Below are 12,515 nucleotides of genomic sequence, written 5' to 3'. Positions count from 1 at the left end.
AGTGTGCTTAAAGGGACCTTAAGGGTACTCAAATGCATCCCTGCATGTGCCGCAAGTGCGTGGGGTAGCTGCTGGGGCGGGTGCTCTGCCAGGGCTGGCAGGACCCCACTTGCTGGTCAAGCTGGACCCGTCTCAGGCCCGGGGTGACACATTACTGGCCTGGCAGCACTGGCGTCAGGTGAAGTGGCAGGAGAGAAGCTCTTTGCTGGCACCAGGAGCCAACGTGGTGCTGGCAACCTGCACTGGCTGCCCTGCCTCCTGGATGATGCTTGCCCAGAAGAAAATTGCCCTCTTTGAAAAATAGTGGGGGAAAAAAAAATAAAATAAAATTGGCTGCTTCTGGGCAAAATCAGAGGCCAAAGTGCTGGGGGAGTTGGGCCAGGGCTGCAGAGCATGCTGTGAACTCGGTCCTTGCCCAGCTCGGCAGCCCCAGAAGAGCAGTACTGCAGCTCAGCATGGCCTGAAGGTCTCCGGAGCAAGTGCTGGGTGTCCTTGTCCCCAGCCATGTGTCTCAGCAGTCCTTGCCGTATTGCACCCTGGCGGGAGCCCCACGTCCCCCACAGCATGGCTTCACAACACCCATGTGGTCCCGTGGGCAGACATCATTGAGGTTATTTGGGGAACAGCTCCGATTTGCTGCCCCTCGCCTGATCTCCCCTGGGTGCCGAACGGGAGCACCCTGGTCCCAAGCCGGAGGTGGGTCCCCTTCCCCTCCAATGCCAGGCACGGCGCAGAGCGAGGGCTGGGGCAGTCCCAGCACCGTTGATGAGTGTATTCCCTGCACGTGGCCCCGCCACGCTTGTTTATTCATCCAAGGGTGAGCATGGAATGACCTTGAAATTTATAGGCTGAAAAGAGCAGTGAAATAACAGCTAAAATAAACAAATCAAGCTGTAAAGCTTGAAAACTATGAACTGGCTTCAACAAATTGGAGTCGGGAGGGAGAGAAGGCAGAGATGGCCTGGAGAGACGTGGTCCCCGGGGTCTCAGCACGAGCTCAGGAGCTGGACACACTGAGGGTTTGACCCATGGGCTTCACACACCGCCATCCCCATCCCATTTTGGTGGCACCATGGAGATGCCCACCTCGCACTGTGTGCACAGGGGCTCGGTGCGGCCATCTGAGTGTCTAGCAGGCAAGTCAAACAGCCAAGGGGAAGAGCAAATGGAGAGGGTGCAGGGCTGCACAGCCGCTGGGCTGAACACCAAATCCCATCCAAATCCAGCCTCTCCTCTTTCAAGTGATCCGAGGGCTCCAGCTCAGTGCACGTGATTCCTTGCCCAGGCTTTAGCACCTTGATAAATAGAGTCCTTGAAGAGGAGAATGAGGCCGATCCGGAGTGCCAGGCGAGCGCCACGTGTGAGCTCCGAAGAGTGATGTGATGCCCAAATGAAATCTGAACTGGTCACCCTGCTCTGTAACTCCCGGCTCTGGCTCTGGGCTCCAGTTCTCCCTCGGGTTTATTCTGGACAACAGCAGGTGTGCTAGAAATAGTTAGCGTAGGGGATGAGGAAAGAGGGCACGAGAGCTTGTTGAGCTGGACATAATGGTCTTGTTTGAGCACAGAGCCCCACAAGGGTTGTCTTCTCTGACAAGCAGGATTTGAATCCCATCCTGCTCTTCGCCACCCTTCAGCCTCATCCTGTGGCAAAGCTGCCCCAGTTGCTAGCTGGGCATTGCTGGGCCGGGTTGCATTCCTCTCTGCGCCTGCCCTCCTAGACCAAAATGACCTGGGGACACCTTCAGCCCACCAAGGTCAAGGTTGAGACACCTCCCCAGTGGCTGCAGGTCCCCCATGCTTTGGGCAACGCGGCAGATTTTCCTGCTGAGCAGCCTCCTGTCAGACAAGCATCCTCATGGTGGATGCTGAGATCTTTGCTATCTAAACAGGTTTGGGGCCAGGGCAGCAGCTTGCAGGGCTGGAAGCCCAAGCACATGATGTTTTCAAGAGCCTCGAGTCCCGTCAGCAAGTCCAGCGTGCTCCTCTCTGATGACGAGGATGTCCTCTAGGCTTGTCAGCGTGTAGGGTGTGGGGGAACAATGGGATGTGGAGATTGTCCATAGACTTGCCTGGTTGACATGCGTGTTTTGTGTCCAGGTTGCTGTCCCCCCGGCCCAGCCTGCTTAATGCCACCAGCGACGCCAGGCTGAACTCCTCGCCGCAGAAGCCGCTGGACCTGAAGCAGCTGAAGCAGCGTGCTGCTGCCATCCCTCCCATCGTGAGTACCCTGCCGGAGAGGGACAAGACTGGGAGCGCGGCAGTCATGCGTGCCTTACGCACGCTCTTCCATCAGGCTGCGTCCCCTGCGTGGCACGTGTGTCAGGGTTGCAAGGACGTGCTTGGCCCTGCGGATGGCCAAGCTCGTGGTCTGTAGAGACCTGGGCCTGGGCGGTGCGAGGTCTCCAGCAGGTGAGGTGCTCTCTGTGTGCAGCGTGTCCCCAGCTGCAGGAGCGACTCTGCCAGCAATGTTTGGATGTCCCTTGAGCTCTTTTATCAGAAAGTAGTGGGAGGTCTGGACAGAAAAAGCTTCTTGTTGCCACATGACTGCTGCTCCCCATTGCTTTAAAAAGCAAGCGTGCACCTTCTCAGCCTTGTGCCTCTCTTCATCTTATGAGTTGGTTCTTACCACGTAAGAAGCATTCGTGCTCTTCCTCATCCAGAAGCTCTGTTTGGTCCCCCTTTTTGCCTGCCCAATAGCTGTGTACTGAAAGAACATGTATTCTCCAAGGCTGATGGTTCCTCCTAGTGCGGTGGCTTGGGCTGTGACAAAAAGCACCCTGATATCGCCAGGCTCAGCACCAGAGGAGCAGCAGTGCAGGGTGGGCAGGGAGGAAATCCCTGCTTTTGGGGTTTGGGACCCAAAACTCAGGGGACTCAGGAAAGACCTGTTCCTGATGCTTTTCCAGCTTTCCATGTTAAAGCTTAAGATGTGGCTGCCATAATGTAACTTCTGGGAAAAGCTACAAGCACATAACTATAGATTAGAGGTTTTAAAAGTCCGAGGCTCTCCTGTAGTGTCACCAGCGTGAAACTGATACTCTTTGTTGTGGACTTCTTCAGTCTCCTCCGGCTGGTGAGCTGTGGCGCCCTGTTTGGGATGGTAAGACTTGCAGTGATGGTGTGGGGCAGGTGCTTCTCATTGCATCTTGATGTCTCCAAGACTGTCATGGATGTCAACAGCACATGGCGAGTGTCACCAATTCTTAATGCTTTGCAGATTTCCGAAGGTTTCTCGGAGGGGATATTGCAGAGTGGAAGTGTGAAGCCTCAGGTGCCTCCCCATGCCTTGGCCCTCTACCAGCAGCAGATCACAAAAGCCCACGAGTCTGCCCGCGAGGACGTGCCCCCGAGCAAGCTATCGCAGGCCCAGCAACAGCAGGCTGAGAAGGAGCAGCAGCAGCCGAGCGGCAGTCCCAGGGGAAAGAGCCGGAGCCCCGCTGTTGGTGACAAGGAAGGTAGGGGTGTGCACGTGGTGGTGCATGTTTATCCGCAGAGAAATGCCCGGTGTGTGCAGCTGTACGCAGCCGGCAGCTTTCTTCCTCTTAGGTGGAAGCTTTGCTTCAACCCTTGAAAGCTCTTTAATAGCATCTTGAAGCAGGACCAGAGAGGCATGGCTAATTTCCCATGTTCATTAGACAGTACATCATGTCTCATTGAGCCTACAGCAAACACCGGGCCAGTGTCGAACGCTGAGGAGGTGAAGATTGCCTTTATTAGCGTCTCTGCCATTCACTTGAGAGCAAAGGGGCCTGGAGGCATGCCAGGGCTCCGGGTACAATGGCTCTTTTCTACCTTGCTGGCTTTCTATAAAGAATGCTTTTAATGCTCAGCGGGGACCATTATTTCATTTAAAATCAATGCTAATACTGTGACTCGGAGTCCAAAGGTTCCTGTAAAGATTCCCAGTGCTTTCTCCCCGGAATAGCTCTGATGTGGTTTGGCTGCCTAATGAGCAATTCAGAGTTTCCCACTGTAGAGCATCTGAAGAGTTATTAGCTCGAGCACCTGGGGATGAAGGTTAAGGAGAGACGGGAAGTCCTGATGAGACCATCCTCTAAATGTGTTTTTAATCCGAGTGTCAGAGTCTGTTCCCATTCAGAGTCTGTGTCCCTGCCCCTCGTAGCCAGCCTGCGGCTCAGCTGCGTGTGAAGATGAGATGCTGTCACCAGTGGCACAGTCAGAGGTGCAGGGAAGTCGGGCTGGGTGGGCGCGATGTCTCCCGCTGCTGGATCCTGCCCAGGGATGGGTGCAGCTGCACAAATTACCTGCTCATGGGTGGAGATGGAAAGTGGGTGAGACTACAGTGATGAGGGAGATCTGCACTGGACCTGGGCTGTGATCTTTGCTGGAGAATTGCTGTACTAGTTCGCCCTCCGGCAGCCAGGATCTTAGCAGCCTGCTCTGCAGTGTCCAGGCCCAGGTATTTATTCTTCAAGCTGTCGTGTCCTTCTGGACGGAGTGATGTGCTTGCAAGAAGAGTTGGTTGCTGGCACTTGGCCAGATTATATTATTTTTTTTAACAATAAATGGCGCCATGTGTGCATCACACCTCCAGAATATTTTGCATATAAGCAAGGAAGGTGACTGCTTGCCTTGAAAGAAAGGGAGTTCCCCCCCAAGTCGTGGTGTTGCCGTTTGTGAAGTCCCATCTCCAGCTGATCTTGTCCTGCTGTGCTCGTGTTTGCCGCCCAGGCGGAACAGTTTCCCTCCAGCTCTCTCCTGTGGCGTGATCCGGTTTGGTCTCCTCCCGCACAGTAATCCTGTGCGGATCTGGTCTTGCACAGCTCGCCTTCCTGCTGAGCTGGGTGGCACAGCCAGCACTCGAACCCGGCGCTCTGCATCACCAGCATCCCAGTGCTGCAGCTCCAGCTTCCTCCCAGCCGCAGGAGGATGAGGAGATGAGGCAGATTTGCATGTGTGAGGTATGAGGCAGGTTTTAGGGGTTGGAGATCACCTGTGCCGTTCTGCAACCTGTTGGCACCATTATTAAATGCAAGGATTTGATACCCCGGTGGATTTTTTATGGCTTTGTTCTCTGCAAAGCACTATATTCCCTCCTGTCACACCTCTGTAGTGCTCTGAGTCTTCTGTGTTAATGAAACTAATTATGGCTCCCTGTACCCCTGCAAACATCTCAGCAGGTCTTGGGCTCCAGCTGTGTGATCTCCAAACCCTGCATGGCTGTGCGTGTCTGCTGGGTACCAGTGTGGGACTGGGCTGCACATAGACCCTAGGGAACCATAGGCTGGTCTTCCGTGTTCGTGGTGGGAATGCATCTCCCATTTGAAAACTAGCAGGTTTGTGATGAGAGTCACCTCAAGGGTGGAAATCAAGTCCCCCAAAGCCCTGATTTCAGCATGGGCATGGACTCAGGCAGCTGCTCAGTGCTGTCTCTGCCTCTTGGAGCACATCCCGGCTGTGGATCAGGGGTTAGAGGGGAGATAGCCAGATAGTTCTGGCAAATCCGTGTATGTCCCTTCCCTCCCCTGCTCTCCGAGGCATCCCAGTGAAGTGGCAGGCGTCCAGACTGCAGACATCGTGTTGCCACACCACCTCTACGTGGGCCTCGCGTTAAACGGGAGAGTCCAGCCCAGCCTGCAAAGCCTTGAGGCGAGCAGCCCCGTGCCGCCTCCTAGCAAGGGGCCAGCTCTGCCGGAGCAGGTACTCCCATTCCTCCCCCGCTCGATAAGAGAGCTTGAACTCTTGCAGCCGCTCCAGAGATCGACATCCTTCGCACCGCTCTGGATCCGCTTCAAAGCCAAGTCTTGTACACATCCTGGCCGAGGCGTTGGCTGCCTCGCAGCCGCTGGCGGGGGCCGTATCGGCTTGGAGGGCGGCCAGCCGAGCCGTACCTTCCTGAGCGCTGCCCTCCCCTCCCCTGCTTTCCAAGACGAGCTGGTAATCGAGGGGCTGGGCAGAGGAAGGCAGCCCTGCCTGGATCTCACCGACGGGTAGACGGATCCCTTTCCCCATTGCCGACTCGCCGTCGGGCATATCTTTGGTTGTCGCTTGGCGGTTTGAAAGCCAGCGGTATGTTTTGTGTTGATTTAGTTGTGTTTCATTTGGCCTTTGTAGGCGATGGGGAGCCAAGAGCATTAATTTGGATGACGGATCATATAAACTCTGACTCCTTCGCTCCCATTCCAGGGGCTTGATAAACAGTAATAGGAACTCTCTCTTCCCCGCGTAAGTGCTATTTTATCAAAAGCCGGCTGAGTTATAGCCACCCTCTAATGCGGGGGCAATTAGGAACTGGCCGCATTTCACAGGCTGGAGAGGCAGGGAGGGGAGGGGAGGGCTCCCACGGGGAGGGGAGGAGGACAGGGCTCTCCAAGAGCCATCCGGGGTGCACGCAGCCTTGATGACAGTGCCTTGGCATCGGAGAGGATCTTCAGCCGGGACATCCCAGCGCCGTTCGCCCCCGCACGAGCAGAGTCGAGCGGGGCTGAGCTAAAGGGGAGAAAATCAGGGAGTGTGGATGTGCCAGGGACTCCCTGTCGGTCTGGAAGATGTGCCTGGGCTCCCCTGTGCCGGCAGGATGAAGGGATGCTCTCTGGGATCCAGCGTGGGGAGAGAAGAGGCTGCAGCTGAGGTCCGGCCCCGCCGGGCTGCAGCGGTGTGTGTGTGGACACCTCTGTGTGCCGATAATGGATTTCTTCTCTCACCGAAAGGGACAAGAATAATCTCCCAGCTTCTGAGTACACTGAGCATTAGTAATGGTAATGCAGTAAAGCCTCATTAAATTGGGCCTCCAATAATCTACTTGCCCTATTATTAGTCTTAGCAGGATTCAGGCATCTATTTTTATCAAAAATTGGTGGTTAAAGTCTGGGTTCATTTGTGATTGCTGTTGTTTACTGCACAGTTGCTAATTTCTGGTCAATGCGGACGTTATGCAGGTGGGTCTGGGGAAGAAGGGCAGTGCAAAATTGTTTATCGATTACAAGCAAATCCTACCAAACCTGCCTGTAATGCACCCAGAAAAGGCTGTCTCATCTGCTCAGCAAAGCGTGAGGATGTGCTTGGGATGGAGCAGATGCAGATGAAGCCCCTGTTTTCCCTGGCACCCTGCAGAGCGTGGCAGGGTTCAGGCGTCTCCAGCACGACTCCTCCATCGTTAGGCACTTCTTGGCCTCCGATCAGCCTTTTTATAGCCAGAGTGAACCCAGCCTGGCATCCAGTGTACCCCGAGCCAGATAATTTGAGGAAGCTTTCCTGCCCCCAGCCCCGGTGCCGTGCAGAGGACCAGAAAGCCACCCCACTCCCCGCAGAGGCATCGGATTGTCACGCAAAGCCCGTCATGATCTTCCTTTGCCTTTGACAGTCTCATACAGGAGGCTGTCCCAGGTGTTTGGAGAACATCTGGTCACTTCAGGCACTGCCCGTTACTCCTTCGCTGTCAAAGAAGCTGATGCCGTTATTTCTGGCTACTTCCCACAGCCTGCAAATGGTTTGTAGCTGGCAGCCATCCTTTAAGAGCGGTCGGCTTTTACGTTGCAACGTGACGTGGGGATGACTTTGTTCTCAGTGTGCAGTGGTCCCTGGCAGTGACCTGGGGCTCCCCGGGCGCCCCATGCCTGTCTGTACACCTCAGACCAGCGAGCTGGTGCCTGCTGGATGTCCCCCGCACACCAAAGGGATGCCAATGTTGACATCTCTTGCTTTTAACCTCAGTGAATAGTTTGGTAGGATCATCGTTGATTCTCCCAGCCCTGCCATGGTGGCTCATGCGGAGCCGTGGCACAGGCAGGACATGCCCAGCAGCAGTTTGCGTGTGGCCAAGCTCTGGCAAGGGGCTGGACCCTGCGCTCGTCCCAGCGATGGGCTGCTGGGGTTATCCGCTGCTCTGGCTGCACGCCGAATGCCATCTCTCCTGGGTGGGGTGGGATGTCCATGGAGGTCCCAGCTGGCAGCGAGCACTGGCAGAGTCACCAACATGGACATCCGTACTCCCTGCTGCGCTTTAAGCATCTGAGTAAAATGAAGGCTGTCAAATGCGGGCAGTGACAGAAGCTTTTTCTTTTTGGTTTGGATGGGGAATTCAGCCCTCATCTCCTGGCCAGGTCAGCCTGAACTTGGCCGGGAGCTGGCTCTGGCTTCCCTGCCCGTGCCCGCGGGGACCGCTCGGCGAGCTGATTGCTTTCTGTTTCCCTTGCAGAAAAGTCCGTGCATTTCTCGTCCATCGCAGAGGCTCAGAAGCTGAGCGCGGAGCCAGCGGCTGCCTCGTGCTGGCCCCCTGTCCTGTCCTACTCCCGGGATGTGATAAAAACCTCTCCCCAGGCTGAGCCCCACTTGTTTCAGTATAACCCGCCAGGCAAGTAAAACCCACTGCTGCGTGGCGTGTGCCCTCCGTCCTGACCTGGGGCTGAGGACAGAGGCTGTGGTTGCAGCCGGTGTCACAGGTCATGCTCTTAAATCAGCTTTTTGGCAGGGGATGAGAGAGAGGGTTCAGCAGAAACCTGCTCACGCCTTGCTTTGGCCTGGCACGGGGCTCCCTTGCTGCTAATGCAGCGTTCTGAAGGTGGCCAGGCAAGTCTCCCAGCTCTGGCTGGGGTGGGTTTAGGGACACAGAATCATAGAATCACAGGGTTGGAGGGGACCTCTGGAGATCATCTAGTCCAACCCCCTGCCAGAGCAGGGTCACCCAGAGCAGGTTGCACAGGAACGTGTCCAGGCGGGTTTGGAATGTCTCCAGAGTTGGAGACTCCACCACCTCTCTGGGCAGCCTGTGCCAGGGCTCTGCCACCCTCAGGGTAAAGAAGTTCCTCCTCATGTTTAGGTGGAACTCCCTATGCTCAAGTTTGTGCCCATTACCTCTTGTCCTGTCCCCGGGCACCACTGACATGGCTTGTCACAGAAGAGTGTAGATGCTCCCTACCCTGCTTTCTTGCAAAGTCAGGCAGGTTTTAGCCCTCGCTGCACTGTCTCTCTCCAGCTGGAGGGCAGACAAGTTGGGCGCAGCACATCCTCTGGCTGCAGCGGGGACAAGGCAGTAATTTAAACTATTCCAGTCCTTTCCAAAATGATCGTGTGACTTGGATCCTAGCACAGGCTCACTGCCGGCCAGTCCACCGCATCCAGCCCCTGCTCCCTCCTTTGCCCCTTTCCTCTCCGATAACGGCAGCCACTCTGCCTTCCCTCGGTCTTGCTAACGCTTGTGTTTTCCGCACAGGACACCCCATCCCGCTAAACCTGCATGAGAGCTCTCGCTCAGGGCTGCAGAGACTAGCGAGCATCTCCAACCCTCCTCCCCTCATCTCCTCCACCAAGCACCCCTCCGTGCTGGAGAGACCCGTCGGATCCATTTCCCAGGTAGGGTATCGGGTGTGAGCAGCCGGGGATGCCTGGCAGGGACCGGCAGCCGCTCCTGACCTCTCCTCTCGCACCGCAGGGCATGCCCATCCAGCTCCACACGCCCTACAGCTCCGAGCACGCCAAGGTCCCCGTCGGCTCCATCACCATGGGCCTGCCGCTGACCATGGATCCCAAGAAACTGGGTAAGGAACTGGGAGAGAAGAGAATTCTGCATGTACTCCAAGAGCAGCAGGGAGCAAGCTTGCCAGCGGTGTAGGGGCAAGGAGGAGCACAGGGTATGGCAAGGGAGTGCAGAGAAACCTGCTACGAGGATAAAAGGATTATTCCGTCGGGAGAGCAGAGACACAGACAGCTAAATTTGTGCAGTATAGGAAAGCAGCAGCTCGGTCAGGGAGGCATCCTAGCCTATAAATACCCTCCAGCTAATACTGTGATCGAAGGAAGGAAATATATTGCCGCTCCCCAGGCCAGTAGGATAAAGAGTAAATGGCCTGAAGTGAACAAAGAAAGTGTTTAGTCGGCAGATTTGGAAGCATTTCTTAACAGCAGGAGGGGTTGGAGCAGGACTGAGTCTGGGGAGGGGGGAGCCGGGCTCTGCTTCCCAATGTGCGTGGGTCCTGTTATAAACCAGCACTGGGTTTTCAAGGCCAGCCCCATTCCTGGTGCGGGCAGCACCCAGCAGGGCCTTTCCCAGGGCAAGAACAATGGTCTGGCTTTGCTCGCTGGCGGCTGTGTGTTTTGCCGACCGCTGCAGCCTTGGTGAAGGCCATCCCGAAGCGGTGGGGCTGGCGAAGGCGCCAAGGAGGTGCCAACCCAGGGCTGGCAGAGATGAAAGCCTTGAGCAGCCCCTGCACCTACGCTGATCCGTGGTTAATGTTTTCCAGTGCCTTTTCCTGGAGTAAAGCAGGAACAACTTTCTCCTAGAAGCCAGGCCAGCCAGCCGGAAAGTCTGGTTCTGCAGCCATCCCAGGAGGGCTCCATCCTGCGGGGTGAGGAGCCGGGGGCGGGAGGCGTGCGTCCCGGCTGCGGGAGGGGAGGGATGCTGGCACTGCCAAGCCTGGTGAACGCCACACTGGCTGTGGCTGCCCGGTGATTTCGGGTTTGCTTTCCGGGGCTGTGCTCAGCCGAAGGCATCTCTTCGCCCCTTTTCTCCAGCGTTGCCAGCAGGGTGGCAGGTAGGTCTGTGCAGTGTCTCACTGCTTCTAGCCACCTCCCCACATCAGGGCCTCAGGCATTGGTCCTGGTAGAGGTTTTGCTTTCGAGGGGCACCCCAAAATCTGTTGGTCAAGACAAAGCAAAACCTGCCATTAATTGGTTTTCAGGCTCTTTGCTTTTGCTGCTGCGTCTGGGCAGGGACCACATTTCGTTTAAATCTGGCCCTCCCATGTTTCTTTCTCCATTACCTAGGCGGAAGAAAATAAATGCAAAGGTGTTGCTTTTAAGTGCAAATTCTGGTTTGTGAAACCCCCCAACTAAGGCAGTGGGATGCACGAGTGCAGTGGGCTGGCTCCAACCCAGCACAGATAACAAGCAAATGAACTCAAACCACCCCAAGCTGCGTCTCGCCGGAGATCTGCTCTCATCCCATCAGAAGAGGCTGAGACAGGCTGTGCTTTCTCCCGGGCCTGCTGATCTGCCTCTCCCCTCCATGAAGGCAGCAGGGAGCTCACAGCCTCAAAATACCCGTTTTTTTCCACCTCCCAGCCCCAGTCTCACAGGGTTGGGTGCCTCGGGGAACGGGCTGGGAAGGGCTCTGCAAGGCATGGGAATTAACGCTGTCATCTCTTGGAGGGCTTCCCCTCCAGTACCTCAGCTTGCTAGAGACTGGGTCAAATCCTGCACTCAGTCAGTAGTCTCAGCCCCACAGGTTTTGTGCTGAACGGCAAATCCAGCCCCCAGCTCACTGGCTTTGTGTCCTACAGGTACTTCCCTCAGCTCTGCCTCGGGAGGGAGCATCACCAAGGGAACACCCACATCCAGACCCCCTCCAGAGTCACCCATCACCTACCGAGGGTCCATCACACATGTAGGTCCCTCGTCTCTGGCGGGTTTTGCTTCCTGGGGGCTGGTGGCTGCAGCTTGCGGTGCTGGATGCGGGGACCAGGGGTTTGCGGGACGCACTGAGTGTGCGGGACGGGGCTGAGCAGCGCGGGGCTGTGCGATGCTCCTGTCCCGTGGAGCCCCTCAGAGAGGTCTGTGGCCACAGCCTTGGCAAACAGCCTCCGCTGGCGTTGTCACGAGCCCTGTCCCGTGAGCCGAGCCTGCAGAGAGCAGAGCTCGACAAGCAGCGATGCGGAGCTCTACAGCATGTCTGAATACCCCCCCTTTGCTTTTCGTAGCTGTCAGGAACAGAGGCGAAAGCAGCTTTAAATGGCTCTGGGAAAATAATCTTGCTGGTGCAAGGAAGCGGAGCAGAGAGGAGGAGGAGAAGGGTGGAAGGCCCCGTCCGGGTAGGGGAGAGGGGGAGGCTGCGAGGTGCGTGTAAGGTAGCGAGGTCTGCTGCCAGCGCTGAGCGTGCTGTGCTGGGGGGTCCTGCTCTCTCGAGCAGGAAGATACTTTGGCCTTAATCTCCACCATCCATCTTCAGAAGAGCAGCTGGCAAGCGGGCGATAGTTTTTTGCAGTGTGAGTTATTGCTCATCTGGTAAGAGACTGGAGAGCATTAAAAAAAAAAAAAAAAAAAAAAAAATCTGTTTCCCGTGGGGATTTTGTCTGGCCATCATGCAGGTATTTAAAGCCACTCACGCACAGATTTTTGCCTGCCTCCTTCAAGGAGGGTGACCATGTTCTCTGTGGCCCTGGGGACCTGAACCTGAATCCTGGGCCAGAGCAAAGGCTTATCTTGCCTGGTGCCCTGCGTCCTACAGCTGCCAGGAGCAGATGCTCGAGGGCTGTAAATAACCCGTCAGAGCAAACGCATGCGCCGTCCCCTCGTATGCCCCCGCAGCAGCTATGGGCAGCAATGAAAGGTCTAGTGCACCATGTGCCAGAGACCAGAAGACGAGCAGAGCTTGCTGAGACACTATTTTACATCCATCTAGATAGGTTTGTTTGGCTTGAGAATAAGGTACCAAGACCAGACACAGGGCATTACCTGCCTCTCCTGCTGGCCCAGCAGCCTGCATCCCTCCGCGCCCTCTGGGGAGAAGGAGCCCCCCATTCCGGCAGCAGCTCCCAGTACCAGAGCTGATATTTGATC

At 56.1% G+C, this 12,515-nt stretch overlaps 1 protein-coding gene across 20 annotated transcripts in view; it reads left to right on the top strand.

Annotated features, from left to right (window-relative positions):
• Window positions 1-12,515, top strand: part of NCOR2 (nuclear receptor corepressor 2) — a 254,224-nt gene that overhangs the window by 214,738 nt on the left and 26,971 nt on the right. For all 20 annotated transcript variants that reach the window (XM_063351296.1, XM_063351293.1, XM_063351289.1 and 17 more), the window contains 7 exons: window positions 2,100-2,220; window positions 3,220-3,457; window positions 8,161-8,316; window positions 9,175-9,314; window positions 9,394-9,499; window positions 10,202-10,306; window positions 11,240-11,343. In XM_063351296.1, the coding sequence (XP_063207366.1) occupies window positions 2,100-2,220; window positions 3,220-3,457; window positions 8,161-8,316; window positions 9,175-9,314; window positions 9,394-9,499; window positions 10,202-10,306; window positions 11,240-11,343 (970 nt within the window). The remainder of the gene's footprint in view (window positions 1-2,099; window positions 2,221-3,219; window positions 3,458-8,160; window positions 8,317-9,174; window positions 9,315-9,393; window positions 9,500-10,201; window positions 10,307-11,239; window positions 11,344-12,515) is intronic.

The sequence above is a fragment of the Chroicocephalus ridibundus genome, chromosome 13 (assembly GCF_963924245.1).
Source record: "Chroicocephalus ridibundus chromosome 13, bChrRid1.1, whole genome shotgun sequence".
In the NCBI taxonomy this organism is placed as follows: Eukaryota; Metazoa; Chordata; class Aves; order Charadriiformes; family Laridae; genus Chroicocephalus; species Chroicocephalus ridibundus.
The sequence above is the reverse complement of the archived record's forward strand: the minus strand, read 5'-3'. Positions and strand labels throughout refer to the sequence as shown.